Below are 18,870 nucleotides of genomic sequence, written 5' to 3' on the forward strand. Positions count from 1 at the left end.
CTCACTCTAAAAATAAAACGAGTCTCTCTGTACCAGGTCAACACCTGAAGCAAGCCTCAATCACCCACATGCTGAACACACCTCATCTGTGTTCACTTCACCAGGGTCCATTCGCTGTACCCATTATGAACCAGGGTTCCTTTACTGTTCTCAGAAAGCAGCCGTTTGCATCTGCCTCTTTAAAAAGCAAGGCTTGGCACTGCTGCAGGCTATAGTTACTCGTAGGCTCCACGGTTTCCAGAGCCTTACTGATATGACACACTCACATGCACACACGCACACACGCATCCTATACAGACATTCCTAATCCTGGCAATGTACCTTCTTGGGTCTTTTTCTTCTCTGACTGCTGCCATTGAACTTCTCTCCACTGTCGCTTCTCTGAGCTGCATCTTCGTTCATCATTTTGAACAGTTGGGAAAGAAAATAGCTGTGCCATCAAACCCTGCCTCCTGTACAGACCACTAGCAAGTATGCACTTACTGGAGGAAAGCAGGAGGAGGAGGAGGAGGGGTGGGGAAGGGGCGCGCACTGGGAGGGTGAGGACGGTGACGTTGCCATGGCAGCAGCTGCCACAACTGTTTATCTGACTGCATTGTTAAATCTGATTCAACCAATTACCATCAGGGACGGGCTACAATGAAGAAAGCCTTGGAAAAAAGAATGCCAGGGACTCGGATGATTTGGGGACTCTGCTGGTTGGTTTTCGACACGCCCTTGTTTCCATCAGCTCTTAACCCAAGCACAAAACCCGCACTTAATTTTCTTCCTACAGGTACTTCAACACAGAACAGACACAACGTGTGATGAGGAAACAATGACATTCTTGAATGTGTCTCTGAATCTGAACCTGAAGGGATACATCTTAGCTGGTCAAGATGCTGGTTGAGAAACTGGATTAGCTATGAATATTACAAATTGAATATAAGAAAGTTACATGTTTAAGATGTTATTCACTTGATTTAATGTTATAATCGTTTAAAACTCCATTCAAGGATGACTTCTATCATAAAGCCTGGAGAACAGCTCTCCCGCATCCAGGCGACACAGACCACTCCCTCATTCTGAGCCTCCTCTTTCATTGGAAAGCTCTGAAAGAGCACCTGTAACACCAGTGCACAACTGCACAACTGTCTTTTCCTGACAGGACAAGGAGTTGTGTGTGTGTGTGTGTGTGTGTGTGTGTGTTCAGGAGGGAAGAGATCACCGAGTTTCTCTGAATCAAACAGGATATATCGCTCATTAATGTCAGTTAATCAATGTTACTTAAATGAATAAGACACTATAGGTAATACAAGCATAAGAAAATTTTATAACTAACCTTGGAAATTTTCTAAACCTAATTCTATTGACTGATGAATAAAACATAATCCCTACTCTCAAGGACCTTGAAATAAAAAGTTGCAAAATTCTTTTAGACAGGAGAGGAAGAGGAACCTTGTTTATATAACAAGAAACCCAATTTCACCAATTGCAACAAGGTGGCCATATTTGTATGTTTAAACATTAATTGTGGATGCAACCAGAACCCAATATGCTGTGTACAAAAATACCCACATATTCGTACTGAACACTCATCCCTGTTCCTAGAAAACAAACCCCAAGTGTAATACACAGAATATGTACAAGTGAAATAAAAAAATGAGAACAAGGAGATAATGTATATAAATGCATTTTGTAGATTGAAGGTGTCTCTGTAAACATGTTTCCATTAATTCCATCATTATCATTACAAATACAGACAGTTTTCAACTCAGAAAAGCGTACCTTACAAATTTGCACACATGAAGACAACAGCAAGGTTGGGAACTCGCCTTTCCATCAGAAAGAGCAACTAAATTCACCTCTTTCCCCATTGCTCTTTCTCTCTGCCGTTTTATCCCTAAGACCCATGCCACAGTCCCATCTGGAGTCAACCCATCTAGTTGCCTTGGCTCCTTCCACCTTTCTTCCAGACTTGTCCCATCAAGAATACCTGCCCTCTTTCCATTGTCTCAGTGACTCTTTGGATCCCACAGCCCATCCCAACAGGCACTGAGCCTCTTTTTCCTTCAAAAATAAAAACTGCTATAGAAGCTTCCAGAAACCCAACTCCCACTGTCATTAGAGTGCTCACCAAAATCCCCATGATAGCCCATTTCCTTCCACTTTCCTCTCACACATCCCGTCACCAATTCCCTCACCTCTCCCCAATAGGCTACCCTTACTTGACCTTTCTTGGGAGAAACTTTGGCCTGGAAACTGGATTCATTTACTCAATAAATATTTATTGAATATCTACCATGCGCCAGGAACTAAGCACAAGGGATACACTGTCCTATCTCCCAGGGACACAGTGGCAAACAATACAGGTAACATTTTTGTAATCATGGTGCTTATATCCTAACAGGAGAATTAGGTGGTAAACAACAATATGGTGGTTAAGTACTATGGGGAAGAAAGGATATAAAGCAATGGGAGACAAATGTTATTTTATACAATGTGTCAGGGAATGCTTTCTAGAAATCTGAATGAAGTAAGGGATTAAGTCAAGCAATCATCTGAAGGAAGGATATTCTAGGCAAAGAGAATGGCCATTCAAATGTCCTAAGATGAGAACATCCTGGCAAACTTATTGAGAAAACTATAATACTATCAACACTGGGAAAGAAGAAAAAAGAAGGATCTTTACAGAGACTGGACCTATAAGAGAAACATGCTACTAAGAACCTTCATTTCCAGTGGATGCCAGAATGGGCTTTTCAATGAGTTCGATGGCGCAGTTAAGAGCATAAATTACTGTTTTCACATCACCTCGACAATGAAAACTGAAAGCGAATGAACTTCAGATTGCAGCAGCTTATGAATTAGCAACTTTTGATTATGTGTGGACAGCCTCTTGTAATAGTGCCTTTGTCAACGACCAAATGCATTCATGTGCATGGATTTAAACACTCAGATTCAGCCTCTAATTTTGACAACCTGCTAAAAACACTGGCTATTCAGTGTCTTAGTCCTTTTTTTTTTTTTTTTTTTTTTTTTCTCTGCTGAAACAAACTATCTGAGACTAGGAAATTTATAAAAAATAGAAATTTACTTCTCGGTTTTGGAAAAGTGGGAAGTCTAAGATCAAGGCACCAGTAGGTTCAGTGTCTGGTGAGGGCCCAGTCTCTGCTGCCAAGATGGCACCGGAAATGCTGTGTTCTCATGTGGTAAAGGGACACAAGGGCAAATGAGAAGACCTAGCTGGTTCCCTTTTATAAGGTCACTAATCCCATTATGACTTACTCATCTCCTAAAGGCTCCTCTCCCCAAACCATCAGAGTAGGGGTTAAGTTTCAACATGAGTTTTGAAGAAGGCACAAACATTCAAACCATACCAGTATTGTTCTAGAATATTATTTTAATTTTCTACAACACATTGGCTTTACAGAGTGAATGTACTGCACAAATAACATATCTGCACATCTACACTCAAAATAAAAAAATAAAAATCTCAAGCAGAAGATAAATAGGTACTGGTGGTCTTCTATTGGTTACACCAGAAGGTAAATATTCTACATGTTGGGAATGTCAAGGATCTATTATAAGTATTTGGGCAGTCATTCTTCCTCTCTAAAATTTTCAATCAACTTCTTTGTACCTATCTGCCAGCCAATCTTCAATTTCTATCCTAATATTATAGTTTTAGTAAGTACATCCTTGACTGGACTCCAGGCTCCCTGAGGGCAAACTTCATGTCTATCTTGATATACTTCACAGAGCCTAAAACAGTGCATGGTATGCAAAAGGGGCCTAGGCTCTTTTTAAATGAAATGAAGTTTTTTATTTTTTATTTTTTATTTTTCCGTACTAAGAATTGAACCCAGGGGCGCTTAACCACTGAGCCACAACCCCAGTCCTTTTTATATTTGACTTAGAGACAGGGTCTAAGTTGCTAAGTGCCTCTGCTAAGTCGCTGAGACTAGCTTTGAACTTGCACGATCCTCCTGCCTCAGCCTCCCGAGTTGCTAGGATTACAGGGCTGGGTCAGCACATCCAACTATTTTTTTTTTTCAATCTTTACCATGTGAATTTGAACTTATTAAATTTCTACATAGGAAGTTTTTTCCAAATCTTAGATTTTTCTTTCATTTTGTGAACTTCATGATATCAAGGAGCTATGCAAAAACTGTACTCCAGGTTTGTATAAATGTCAAAATACACTCTACTGTCATTATACTAAAAAGAACAAGTAAAAAAAGATTTTGAAAAATATTTAAGAAATTAGAATTGTTGTCTATAAGATAGCAATAATGATAATACCTTACATTTTAAAACATTTTACAATTTATAAAATCTTTTTTACTCCTGTCCTCATGGATATACCCAAGCACCTGGAGCAATACTGGCATATGGCAGACCCAGAAGGATTATTGAGTGACTTCATGGGATTCTCTTAACCCCATCGGAAGAAGGCTGATATTAATCACAGTACAGGTGAGAAAACTGGAATAAAAAGCAGTTTTGGTAACTTGCCCAAGGTAACAAAGTTAAGAAGACATTGAACTTAAATTCCTCTAATTTGAAGGCCTTTGTTCTTTTATTAAATCATGGCTGGCTTCCATGAAAAGCAGCCACTTAATAAAGTAAAGTAAGATGGGCAAAGTCTGAGATGGAAAATGCCAACAGCAGAAACCACAGTCAAATGACAATGACCCATGAAGAAAGAGGAAGAAGCCTTTATTGGTTTTATGTCAAGCATATTTTATAGGCATAGAGATTTATAGATGACTATATTAATTTTAATATGCCTACTCTATTTTATTAAACATTAAAGATAATTGTATTACAAAATCTAACACGTACTACTTTTTTTAATCATAAGATTATTTGAGCAGGGTAAAATTCCTTGAAGTATAAGCAATTATGTCTTACAGATAGATTATCTTCCAAAGTTCACTTATGAGTCAGAGTTGTCTAGTGTTAGACATGCATTTTTCACAGAAACTATTTTATAAAGATTCATTCAAAATGCTTTACCAATCACTATTAGGACAGAAAAATCTTAACAACTTGGCAGAACTGGATAGAGGTTCACCATTTCCCTCTTCCTTTTGGGCACATAGGTAGACCACTGTTAGGGGTTAAACTGTGTCCCTCAAAGGGTGTCTTCGAATATTAATCCTCAGTGCCAGTAAAGGTGACCTTATCTGGAAATAGGACCTTTGCAGAAGTCAACATGCAAAGATGAGATCATAATGAATTAGAGCGGGCCCTAACTCAATGACTGGTGTCCTTGAAGAAGACGGAGAAGAAGAGGCAAAGGAGACACACATAAGAAAGGCCATGGAAATTGGAGTGTCGCACCTGCAAAGAAAGGAATGCCAAGCAGGCCAGCAACCACCAGAACTCAGAGAGAAACAAGGACGACCTCTTGATCTCAAACTTCTAGCCTTCACAACTGTGTGAGAATAAAGTTCTGTTGTTCTAACACATCCAGTTTGTGAAATTTTGTTCTGGAAGCTGTAGAAAACTAGTATGACCATATTTTCCTACCTCCCTTGCAATCAGTTACAGCCACATGTCTTGGTTCTCACCTGAAGGATGTGGGGGGAAGTGCTCTCCACTTTGGGGGTCTAGTTAATAAAACACTCCCACGAGTAATTTCCTTCCCTCTTTACCCATCTTCTGGCTTAATACAGAGGCAGACATAGCTTAGAATGTGGAAACGCAACAGGTTGGAAAAAGTCTGAGTCTTTGTATCAGTGTGTAGAGTCAGGTCCTTATTCCCTCGTGTTTACCTGTAGAGCAGGAGAAATGTTTTTCTCACAAGTCTTTAGTTGCTGATTTTGGTATTATTTTTTAAATCAGTTAACTTACAGTGGTTAACTTATTATAGTGAGGGGCTGTAATGGCATTTCCACTTGAGAATGCCTGGTGTATGAAGATTTACTCAATGCATCAAAGTTCTCAGCTGTTGGAAATGGAACCTATGTCTGGGAGTAAGACCCTAGTATGATAAGAAAAGGAACTCAAGGGACTAAAAGAGGATCAGAAGAGCAAAGGAGAGGAATATCGTGTATCAGAGGTAGGTAAGGAGAAGCAAATGCCTGAAAGGTTTATGGGATCACCATCCCACAGCAGCTTCTCCTTTCCTCCACTTCTTTTCCTGGATAAATTCTTTGCTTGCTTTCCTGTTGCCTGAAGTCACTGCTCTGACATTGGTGATCTCCCTTCTTGACCCACTGAGAATATGAACACAGAGCACTCACCTCTCTTATAAGCAAAAATATATAGATATCTTGAAGCTGTCTATGGATTCTTAATTTTTGATTTGTTTTCTCTTTCTACTTTTGATCAGTGGGGGAAAGATATAAATGACAAGGATAGCAAACAAAGGGAAAACTCATCTTCTCAAAGTTCACAATCACAAAGCCCTGGTGTTTGTGGGATGCACAAAGCGCTGGGCTCAGATGTACCTCCAGGCCTCAGGGTTGCCCTCCTCCAGTGCCCTTCCTGAATTGCCAGTTGTTTTTCTCTAGTCTTACTCTATATTGTTCTTCCTCCACAGAAGACTTGGAAAGACTATGCAGTATTACACCTCCCGGAAGCTAACGCCAGGCTCATCAGCCCAGCAGGAAAGCTTCTCCATTTTTTTTTTTCTCCCTGTTCATGCAGTTTCACTTTCAATGTCAGCAAGAAGTAGCTCCTCTCCCTCTCATGATCCTTTCCTTCCTCTCACCTATATATTCCCCTTGCCTCCTTCACTTATTCCTTTATTCGTTCAACAGGTATTTATTGGTTGATGGGCTGCCACATGCCAGGCTCCACACTAGATGCTGAGGTCTGGGCATCAATTAGATCGCTGTTGTCCTAAAAGAACTCACAATCAATAGGTGGGGATGGACCTGCAACTAGAAGTATAATGACCATCTGCAGGGGAGATTAAGGGGAGATTCGTGTGGAGCACGAAACAGAGGCACCCAACCTAGTCTGAAGGAAGAGGTTATGTTTCTAAGAGGAAGTGACTTACAAATGGAGATCACCTGCTTTGTGAGCTATGACACCTAAATGGGAAAGAAGGGGTCTTGTGGGGTTGGGAAAATGACCTAAGCAGAGGCAACAACATGGGTGGGTGCCCTCTAGTGGAAAAAAGTGGTATTCACAGAACTGAGATAAGGCCTACAATAGTGGCCAGCCTTACAGTGTCACCAAGTATAACTGTGCATAGATTCATTATCCCACATAGGTATCTGCTATGAACTGAGCATGTATACTCACCCCCCACCCATTCATATGTTGAAATCCTAACCCCCACTATGATAGTATGAGGAGGTGGATTCTTGTGAGTGGTATATTAGTCAGGGTTCTCCAAAGAGATAGAACCTATGGGATATATATACACAGAGAAGAGGGAGATTTATTGCAGGAATTGCCTGGTGCAATTATAGAAGCTAAGAAGTCACACAAGATATTGTCTGCAAGATGAAAACCAGGAAAACTAGTGTGTGATTCAGTCTAAGTTCAAAGGCCTGAGAACCAGGAGTTCTGAAGTATAAAGGGGAGAACTTAAAAAGAGAGAAAATTCACGTTTTGTTCTACCAGGGCCCTCAATGGATTGAATAGTGCCTCATGATATTAGTAAGAAAGGATTTTCTTATTCCATCTTCTGGTTCAATTGTTATTATTTTCCAGACACTCCTAGAAAAGTTTTACCAGCTACCTGGGCACTCCTTAAGTCAGTCAAATTAATATAACTTAACTGTCATAGGAGGTAACCAGGTCATGATGTGAAGAAGTGATTTCTCTCTCAGTCATGTGTGGACACAATGAAAAAACAAATCAGGAAGTGAGCTCCCACCAAACAAAAGATCTTCAGGCACTTGGCTCTTGGATGTCCCAGATCCAAAACTATGAGAAATAAACTGTTTAAGTCATTCAGCTATTTTGTTATAACAGCCCAAACTAAGTCCACACCTGTGTTTCATAGCTAATCATTATTATATCAGTTGTGAAACATGAAACAAGATAGCCCTGTAGCTTAAAGACTGTTTCCCCAATATTTCCTTATATCTAGTATTTTAGATCCAGTTGATATGACTAGAAAAAAGCAGACTTTGAAACCATATAACATACTTATTCTACAATATCAGGGACTAAGTTTGGGGACAGAAGTCAGTCCTGCCCTGGAGCACCAGATCAAACACATTTCCCATGAAGAACTGAGGAGACAGGAGTTGCACCAAGTGACATCCCTCAGCCTAGCATCACCAGGTGTCCTCTGGTAAAATATACCCTCTGTGCTTATTGCAGCACATTTAGACTCAAACAAAGGGTGGCCTGAGAAGAGACTAGAAATACAGATGGACTACAGAGTAGAGTATGGTAGTTTGTGCTACGTATCTCAGATTTGGACATCAAAGCCTGTGAAACTATTTAATAGTTTAAGAGAAAAGTGAAATGATAAAGTGTGTGTGTGTGTGTGTGTGTGTGTGTGTGTGTACCAGCAGCTGGGGAGAGAGATGATGGTGATGGAGTGGACAGGTACATGAGTTAGTCTGTCATCATTAAAAGTGCTACTATTCAGAATCAGAAAGAGGACAGAGGGAGGCAACCTGCCTAATGAGCAAGAAGAGAGAGACTTCATCCTCATAAAGGTCACATTATCAGGAAAAGCCCTCAAAGAAAAACAATTTTTTTTAAGAAAAAAATTCTTAAATCCATTTTATTTAACAAAGGAGAGAACAACACTCAAAAATACTAGTGATCACTCCCAAGAGTCCAAATAGTTAATACAGCACAGGGAAGACCAGGATCCAGGCCTTATGGCGACCTCACAGAGCATCCCTCTTCATGTTACTCTTCACGTGGGTGAATTTTTAAAGGCTGTGTCAAATTTTATCTAGTTTGAAAAAGGATTAAGGGAAGAAAGACCCTTGTTTCCAATATAAAAACTGAGAATGTCCTGCCCAAATTGGAGCAGGTTGAAAAATGATTCATTAAGGCGGATTTTAGAGAGGCAACCACAGCAATCAGTTAGGTACCTACCTTCTTTCATTTTATGCCAGTTTGACATAATACTAAAGAGGTATTTGGTTTCAAAATTTTCCCCATTTAACCTGAGAAAAGCTTTTGGAACCCATGACATCATTTTAGAATCTCGCTTCACCTGAGACACATAATTACTAAACTTAACGTTAGTGATTAATTATGAGTTTTATTTTCCAACAAATGTGAGCAACAATATTTTAGATCAAATGTAGAGTTTCATAGAAGGACAGCAAAATGTGGGTGAGCTCACTACCTACACATTTCTGGCTAGGTCAGTTTTTTAGGACGCGTTGTTATCTGCTTGTTCTACTATGCATTCAGTCTCTAGTGATATTAGTTCTTGAAAATAGCTGTTATAATTGGGTTTCCCTGTAGGTGCAAATGAATGGCACATTGGGGCAGGTTGTGTCCTTGAGAGACATATTTTTCCAGTGCAAATTCAATTTATTACCATAAACATTTTTCATCTTAAACCAATTTACAAATGTTTTGATAATTTTTCTTTAACTTAAGAGAAAATTTGTATCCATTGATAAAAAAAAAAAAATAGAAATAGCCCAGAGTCTCCATATTTAAGTTCTATATAAATGTAAGTCATGTTTTCAAGGATGTGTACTCATGAGAACATAATCGCAATGTTATATGGTAATTTAGAGACCCTAGTATCCAGTTCCTCCCTTTCAACAAGAAGGAAAACTGGAACCCACTAGGTTATGTTACTTACTCAAGGTAGTACATAGTTATTGACACTGTGAACTAAATTCCAAGTTTTCTCATACCCAATCTACTGCTGATGTCTTCTAATGGGTTGTGTTTCTACTGAAAAGAAGTTCAATAGTGTCCTTCCTTGGCACACATAGACCAGCAATTGCTTAGAGGCTTTAGAGTGAATAAATAAGAAATTATATGAATCATTATCTACCAGGTTTGGAAATGTTTCAGACATTAGAAGTTCAGAGTAGGGAGCTGAATAAGACAAAATTATCTTGATGTTCCCCCCAAATGCTGCAAAATGCCTCAAGTTTATATCAGGGATCACTGTAATGCAGAGGATCACAGTAGGAAACACAAAAGAGGATTAACTTGGAGATGCTTGTGTTTTCACAATATTACCCTTTGTCAAAGAATCTCAAGAATGAGGGAAATACAATGACAGTATGAAAGTTAAAGCTTCAAAGAGCTTTAACGAACAAATGGAATCAGAAAGATGATATATGGTAAAGGAAGTCAGTTTGCTATCAAATCACTCCTATGAAAGAATTATTGATGATTGACCAGTATTCTTCCTCTCAGCTAGGAAAAAAAATGATCAAAATGAAGAATTTATTATCTATTAGTGCTTTCTAACTTCTAACTACTGTCCACTCCAGACTGATGGTATTCTAATTACCTATTGCTGTTATAAACTACCTCACGAACTTACTGGCTTAATATTATTTTGCTAATGAATGTGTGGGTTAGGGATTCAGGTAGCATTCAACTGACTGATCCATTTTGATTCACCATGGTGTTGGCTGGAGAATCCACTTCCATGGTCCTTAGTTACTACCTAGTTCTTAGTGCTGACCACCTTTTTGCATGTGTCATTTCATTCTTCAGGGTTGCTCCCCATGGCCCAGGCTTCTCTCCGGTTAGATATCTTAAGGTGGTTGCATTCTTCCAAGACAGGTGATCCAGGAGGCAGAAAGTAGAAGCTACCAGACCAAACAAGGACTTGGCCATATTTTATTGGTCAAAGCAGCCAAAGGGCTCACCCAGATTCAGTGAAGAAACAGACTATACCTCTGGTTGGGGTGGTAGAAAGGTCACTTTGCAGAAGAGAATATAGAATGGGAGCCACCAAAGAAAATATCCTCTGCCACACTTGGCTAGCAAGCATGAGGAAGAGAAAGTGTAAGAGCCAACTTAACTGCTACAAAAACAATGTCTTTTTCCCAAATGATCAAACTCGGCTAGCCAGAACTATAGTATCCTGCATTTTTTTTTAAATTAAAAAAAGTTATCAATATTAATTTCTGGAATGATTAATTCATATTACTGGGTTGAACTCTATTTCCTCTCAAAGCAAATTCTTCATTGACTTCTGAAGACAAATTTCATGTGTTATATTTCTGAATAGGTGCCACTGTTACTAATAAATTAACAGGAATAATTCCATATTTGAAGTCCACCTTCCTCTGCAGTCTCTTTTTAAATAACATCTGTATGACCTCCTAACAGCACTAGCCTCTATCATACACAAACATGATAATGAAAACAGCTCAAAAAGGGAAACAACTATATTTATTATAGGTTAGAATAAATGGACGAGTGTCTAAAAAGAGATAGTGCAAGCATATTCATGGTTCATTTCAAACTCTATATTAGAAAAATTTTTAAACACATCAAAATGGGAGCTGAGATTAATTATTAATTTAACTACTCTGATGCTACAGTCTAGAATTCAGACTTTAGTGCTATTGGGTATGTAAATTTAGTGCTATTGCTATATGTAAATATTAGGTACTATTTGTTCTGGACCTTAATAAAGACTGTATATCTGAGGGATTCCTTTTGTCATTCAAAGTTTGTAGTATGCTTTTCTATTTAGGCCTCTTTCATGTTTCCAGTTTCATAGTAAAACTAGACCAGAATATATATTTCAATTATTTAATGCATTTAACTACCAAGAACAGATTGTTTCTTGGGTTTTGATAATGTAGTGATAATCAGATGTAGAAAGGGAATATCCAAATTCATGTAGGAAGGAGAATCCTTATCAAGGAAGTTTATCAAGTCATACATGCAAAATCTAGTAACCATAGTATGGTCAACACATCCATTTTGGTCACATTGATGATATAAATTACTACATAATATCTTCTTGTCACTTTTTCTTGTAAAAGGGTCCAAAATATAACGTTTGCCAGTCTATCAATTTAGAAAACCATTTAGAATGTAACAACAAGAAGGTATTCAATACTATACAGACTGAAATTGTAAGAGCAAATAAGTACTATTTTCACAAATCCAAGCAGTTATACCCTAGAATATAAATGCCACACTGGGATTTTAAGTTGTTTTATGTAAAAATGATAGGAATCTAACTAAGTTGTAATATAGTTATTACTAATGATATATAACATTTCAAATTTCATATATGCCTTGCCAATTATCAGATTATTTCCAGGGCCATACACTTTTAACCTAGAAATTATCAAGAGTATCAAGGATCTGAGCTCCTACCCTACTCATGTCTTGGTCAGTTTTGCACTACTAAGATGAAATACCTGAGATGAAATACCTTATGAAGAAAAAAGATGTATTTAACTCATGGTTCTAGAAATTCTAATTGGAGATCAGGCAGCCCCATTGCTTTGGACTCTCATGAAGTCATTGGAAGGAAGCATGTGGTGAAGCAAACCACACACATCTTGATCCAGAAAACAAAAAAAGACTGAGAGATCAGGGTCCCACAGTCTCCTTCAAGGTCCTTCATTAGGCCCCCTCCTTCAGGTTCTACTACCTCCCAATAGCACTGCCCTGGGGACTAAGCCTTTATTACCTGAACCTTTGGGGGAAACAAACCCAAATCACAGCAATTTGCAAGCTAATAACTTAACCTACTACAATTTCATAGATGGTGACTGAAATTATGAGACTCTTGGGTCTGAGACAAAGGACAGTATTACATACAGAACTGTAAGCAGCATTAGAATTACTATCAGTGTCAGTCTCCTTTGTTCCCAGTTCTTCCAGAGGTAATGGTACAGTCCTAGACAGATGCCGCCATATTCAGTGGATTGTATGCTAGAGAGCCATTGTTACTTTAGAGAACTTGAATCTTTTGCAGTGGGCATTAATCATGAATGTACTTTGCTCCAGAGGCCATTATCTTTGTTACTAGAGAGTAAACACACATGACCTTTGCTTCTCTTACCTTCCAAGGCTGGCTGCTGTACCAACATCCTTGAAAAGATCAAAGAAAGTAGATCTGCTTGCAAGATACACAGAAATGCAAGGAACCTACATAAAATTATCTACTCAATGGAGAGTTTCAAAAAACTAGAGGTCGTTCTGCAGTTCTGGAGTGCAATGCTAACTTGCCCTTTGTGATGGCCTAAGTTTAAATGGAAAATACGTGAGATTGCTGTCAAATTCTCTGCAGTCATACATACATATTTATGTAGTGATGTATAACAGCTTATTTATGAACATTTGGACAATTTCACACATTATCTGTAGTCTTTCCGAATTACTGTGGCATACAATAAGAAGCGATGGTTTGAAAGTCAGCACACATTGGTTTTAATTCCCATGCTGTCACTAACTGACAACATGGTTCACCACAAATCAAGTAACTGACTTGGGCCCCAGTCTTTGTTTATTTTGAAATGTGTGGTTGCTCTTTTATTTTTCTGCCAGATATTTTTCTCCTTTTTTAAAAAACTGTTAAAAGACCTTGAATCTATGAACCTACATTTTAAAGTGGGAAAAAAAAAAATGACTCAAACAGAATTTACTGAGCTGATTAAATGACCAGTAATTCAATATCAGTCAGCATCTAATGTAGCTGTCTTCATTTTCAATTTCCTTTTCTTTTTCCACTGGAAAACACAGACATTGGAAGACATATGAGACTACAGAAACTCATTTTTCTCAAGGTCAACAAATAAAGTTAGAAAATAATGATGTAACACAGAAATGCTGACAGTAATGATATAAGTTATTTAGACCTGGAAAATAATTTTGGCAGTTGTACAAATGCTATGGAGTTTTACCCACCAATTTGGACAGAAATAAAAAGTCTAGTAGATTTGAACCTTTAGTCACTTTTCCCATCTCTCATATGCAGTAAAATAGTCCTTTATTTCTACTTTGAAAATATACTTAATGTAGTCCTTCAGTTCTCTACTGCTCTACCCCTTTTTCTTTCATATCTGAACTATTGTAATCATGGGATTTGCTATCTCCTTGCCTTCTAGTTTTCTGCTCCAATCTGACCTCCAGAGAGTTACTTTCAATCTTCATAAAAAAACTGAGTCTTCATTATCCTCAAAATGAAGTCAAATATCTGCAACTATTGTTCAAAGTCATATATACATCCCTGTTTTCAAGTGGTTTAATCAGGTGATCTATAAAGAGAGATAGATAAGTCAAAATAGAGGGTCATGGGAATCGAATCCAGAGCCTTATGCTCGCAAGGTAAACACTCTACCAACTGAGCTATCTCCCCAGCCCTCAAATTTTTGATATGGAAAAGTTACCAGAGTTTCCAGGAAAGACATCAAATTCTGTTTTGATGGACCAGTGAAATGTTCCCAAACAAAAAGTACCTATTCTTATTTTCTTCTTTTTCCTTAATTTTGATAATGAGACTCTTTCTTAACAGTAACAAACAGCATTAAACTTTTCTCGAATGGGAAGTTGAACTCCACGTATGTATAATTTGTCAAAATACATCCTACTGTCATGTATAACTAAAAAGAGCAAATAAAAAACTTTTAAAACAAATAAATAAAATTTTCTTCTTTCTAGGTCACAATATACTTCTTGGTTTTATTAATCATACAAGGTAGTTAACTGATTAATATGTATCTGCTTTCTCTCCTCCCCATCTTGATAAATCCAGGATTTATCTCACTCCCCCAAAACACACCAATAGATAGATAGATAGATAGATAGATAGATAGATAGATATACATATATATGTATGTATGTATGTATGTATGTATATATGTTGTGTATGCACGCGCACACATGTGTATGTGTGTGTGTGTGTGTGTATGAGTGTGTATACGTGTGGTGGTGGGTGGGGGTGCAGGGTATCAAACCCCAAGGCACAAGATAGGCAAGCAGCACTTTACCATTGAGCTACATCTCAGACTGGCTAAGTATCTTTGTATTCTGAGTAAAAGCCATTGTCATTATTTCTTTCACAGACTCACAGCATCTAGAACAGCAGAAAAGTTTATTTAAAAAAGAAAAAAGTAGATATCAACTCAACTTAGAAAATGGGTTGAGTTACTGAAGTTTAAAAACATTTGGTCCTAGAAATCATGTTATATATGACTTGATGAGCCCCTGGACAACCCACAAAAACCTTCATACCACCCAAAACAGTTTTCAATTATGTCTAAACTATCGCTCTAAACATTTTTTCCACAGGAAAATGAATTTCAGACTCCAGGGGAGATGCCAAAATCACTTTCCCATCTCGATAGCCTAAGCTTCAAGGGGGGAAGAGAAGAATTTCATTAGGCAGAAAAGAACCAAGTCATTAACTCAGTTACATCTGCCCAGAACGAATGTCAGTTTTCCTTCAGCAAACATTTCTTGTGCACCCACCAAGTGCTGAGTTTTGCTCTCCATTCTAGAGATACAAAGACAATTAATACATAATTCTTGTCCTCAAACATATGCATTAAAAGGTATTCTCTTCATACTGAGAACTCTCTGTTCCCATTTTTCACTTTAACCTAAGAAGGTTAAAACCACCTCCAGGAGATTTCTTTACATTGGCTATAGTCTTTTTTCATCAACATTTTCTTTCTGGCACTGCTGGTCACCCAGCAGACAGTGTGTATTTCTTGATCAATTTAAGAGACAGATAAATCAAGATTACTCAGTTATTATTAGCTTAATTGGAAAACTCCATCTGGTTATAAGCTAAACAAAAATACAAACAGCAGATTCCTCCTTTTGGTCTAAGAAATATTCATGACACAATAAAAATTTATCTCGATTTCCCCTCTTGTTATAATCTGTTTTGTTAAAGCTATTTACAAAAAGTTTTATTCTAATACTTCTACTTTGAAATTATCAAGCACTTCTAAATATCCAGAAGGATTAGATATTTAAGAACTTGTCTTCTATGCACACAGCAATAACAAATTGAATTGCACATATAGCAATGATTAAAATTGAGTTATGTTGTAACATGACCTTTTTTCCCTTAGGTCTTTTTCTCCTTACTTCCTTCTTTCAACTTTCAGTTCAGTGAACAAATGTAAGCACATGTAGTGCTTAGAGATGGTTGAACAAATTCACCTCCAAAAATCACTTACAGTGAATAAGCTTTCCTATGAATTTCAACACAAAATGTACCAAAAAAATGCCATTTTTACTATTTTGTCATACACTGGCAACCGCTAACATCTAGAGACTAGATGTTGCAAAATTAAGTCTCATTTGGTCCATTATATACACTATACACACAATAAAACCAAATGCACAACACAAGGAGAAAATGTTCACGTACAAGCACACTAACATATTAGCTTTTGCAATTGCTTCCTTCCCACCTCCTTCCCATCACTGAGTAAGTGCAGATGGTACTATACTGCTCAATGAGGAGGTTTAACAGTTCCATTCCCAAAAGACAATATTTCATATGAATTTTAGCTAAAAGGTATTTACAGAGTGATAATTTACTCCCTCTACATTTGACATATAATCAGGCACTTCTAGACAGACTAGATGTTTCAAATAAGGACTCAATTTGTCTTGCATGTACACAACGATCTTGAATAAGTTATGTAACAATGGTTCTAATTTGAAGATGTCTTCAAAATATAAGCATTCTGGCCCTTCACCAACCCAGTGGATTATAGGCTCACATATTTGGAAGACGATCTTTCCTAGGAATTTTAACACAAAACATAAAATTTGTTTACTAATTGTACTTTGACATACACTGGCAACCTGTTTAACATCTAGAAAGACAACATGTGGATTAGGACTCTTGTTCTTCACACACACTATGTACACAGCAAAGTAAAACAAACCTGTAGACATAGGAACGGTGGTTACTCCTGCCTCATCGTTAGCACACTGGCATGGCACTCTTCGCTTCCTTCTCCTCCAGAGAACCAGCACCCAAAGTGCACTTTGTACTACTCAACAGGGGCTTTGGCTAGTCTCCAAAACAATATTTTACAAGATTTTTAACAAGGAAATTTACAAATGTGTTACATTTTTCTGTTTCTACTTATAACATATCAGACACTTCAGAACATCTGGAAAGTCTAGGTATTTCAAAAAGTACTTAGCATTGTCAATTATATACACAGTAATGAGGAATAAAATGCTCACACAAAACATTGTTATAATATGAAAATGTCTTTTGTATATGACCAGTCCAACACAGGACCTCCATCTCTTCTTCCTCATGACCTTCTACTCCATGTCCGCTAACCCACTGAATACATGTGACAAGTGTCACTCCTGGAAGTGTTTCTAGAGTTGGTGTAACAACTTAATCAATCAAAATTCACTTGCAGAAGACATTTCTCATATAAATACACATGTGTGTATTAGATGTTGATAGACCTTTATTTTTATTCATTTATTTATAAGTGGTGCTGAGAATTGAACCCAGTGCTCACACACACGAGGCAAGCACTATCACTGAGCCACAACCCCAACCCCCAGAAGACATTTCTTGTCTAATTTTTTAAACCAAATGGCCATTTATAAGTTATCTTCTAACTCATAGGTTGGCAACCTCTTTAGATCTAGCATGTTCAGATGCAGCAAAGTTTTCTTATGGAAGGTTGGGTGGAAGTTCAGAGCAGCTTTTTCAAATTGTATACACGGGTCTTCTACAAACGGCCAGGAAATCTTCCCGAAGGATCGTGGGTACTTACAGCAGGCCAGATGTGGCGGGTTCCTCTACTGTTTCTCTCTTTAGTAGAATGAGGACCAGCCACTGAAGGGCTACTGACTGTTCCACCGCAGCGCCCAGCTTCGCTCACCTTCCAGGAAGGCTAAGGACCTGTTCGTGGTACTCAGGAGAGGTGAGGTCTCACTGGGCCCACACGGAGCTGTCACGCAGGGACCTGGTCTGCCGCTGCGATGTCTAACGCGTGGCAGAGGTCTATGGCAGCCACCCGCCTCCTTGTGCGCTAGAAGCCCCTGCCAGCCCCGGGAGATTTCCGCGGCCACCTCCCGCCACTCAAGGACACCACATCCTCAAAGCAACTTCACCTGGGCCTGAGCAGGGTTGGACGGGGAGACCTAGCAGCCCTGAGGTCCAGGCTCAGACAGGCGGAGGTCACCATCAGGTGATGCATGCTGCCAGTCCAAGACTCGTGGACCTGCCAGCAGTCAAACGCTCGAGGACTCAAGGCATCTGCACCGCAGAGCCTGCAGCTAGTCTCAGGGCCCCCAGCTCACCCGCTGGCATCGGGCAGAGGTCAACACTGTCTTCACTTGGAATCAGAGCACCAAAGTTCAGATCCTTACGAGATCTAAATTGGTAAGGGCTCCTTGCATTATGACCTGCGATGGCGAAGTGGGTCAAGGCAGGAAATAGGTGCTTCTACACACAGCAGGTCAAGCGAGGCATCCCTTGCTATAGGCCCATGTTAGCCCACTCCCCTGTTGCCACTAGACCGAAGAAGACAGAGGGACCTTGGAAGACCATCTCTGTCATGCGGACCTTTGTGTCTATAGGGCATCAGGCCCTTGGAGTGGGGGTATTGACTGGAAAAAATTGCTTCACTCTAAATGGCATATGTGAGTGGCAGCATGGTAGCATGCTAGGAGATGTCTTCCTCTTAAACTTTTATAATAATGCCCAGCAAATTACTCACTCCATTCTGTTAGCTAATTAGGCATGGTGATACACTCACAGATAAATGGAGTGAAAAGGAAAAAAGACCAGTGCTCAGCACCAGATCAACCCACTATATCTTGAGATCTGACTGGTAGTGCAGCCCCAGTACCAACAAAACAAATCAAAACACCAAAAAAAAAAAAAAAAAAAAAAAAAAGCAAAACAAAAAACCCAAAACTCCTCCCTGTAATTCAGATGACCAAGGTGACCAACCATCCCAAGTGCAGGGGCAAAGCAATGTACCAGACCGGATCAATGCA

At 38.7% G+C, this 18,870-nt stretch overlaps 1 protein-coding gene across 14 annotated transcripts in view; it reads right to left on the reverse strand.

The window, feature by feature from the left end:
• Positions 1 to 18,870, reverse strand: part of Ank2 (ankyrin 2) — a 555,326-nt gene that overhangs the window by 329,028 nt on the left and 207,428 nt on the right. For 5 of the 14 annotated variants that reach the window (XM_047565858.1, XM_047565856.1, XM_047565854.1 and 2 more), the window contains exon 1: positions 322 to 477. The exons of 1 other annotated variant lie outside the window; for it this stretch is intronic. In XM_047565858.1, the coding sequence (XP_047421814.1) occupies positions 322 to 405 (84 nt within the window). In that variant the 5' untranslated portion in view covers positions 406 to 477. Of the gene's footprint in view, positions 1 to 321; positions 494 to 18,870 lie in introns of those variants that run through there. 8 more of the 14 variants (XM_047565838.1, XM_047565836.1, XM_047565834.1 and 5 more) reach the window with 4 other exon arrangements.

The sequence above is a fragment of the Sciurus carolinensis genome, chromosome 10 (genome assembly GCF_902686445.1).
Source record: "Sciurus carolinensis chromosome 10, mSciCar1.2, whole genome shotgun sequence".
In the NCBI taxonomy this organism is placed as follows: domain Eukaryota; kingdom Metazoa; phylum Chordata; class Mammalia; order Rodentia; family Sciuridae; genus Sciurus; species Sciurus carolinensis.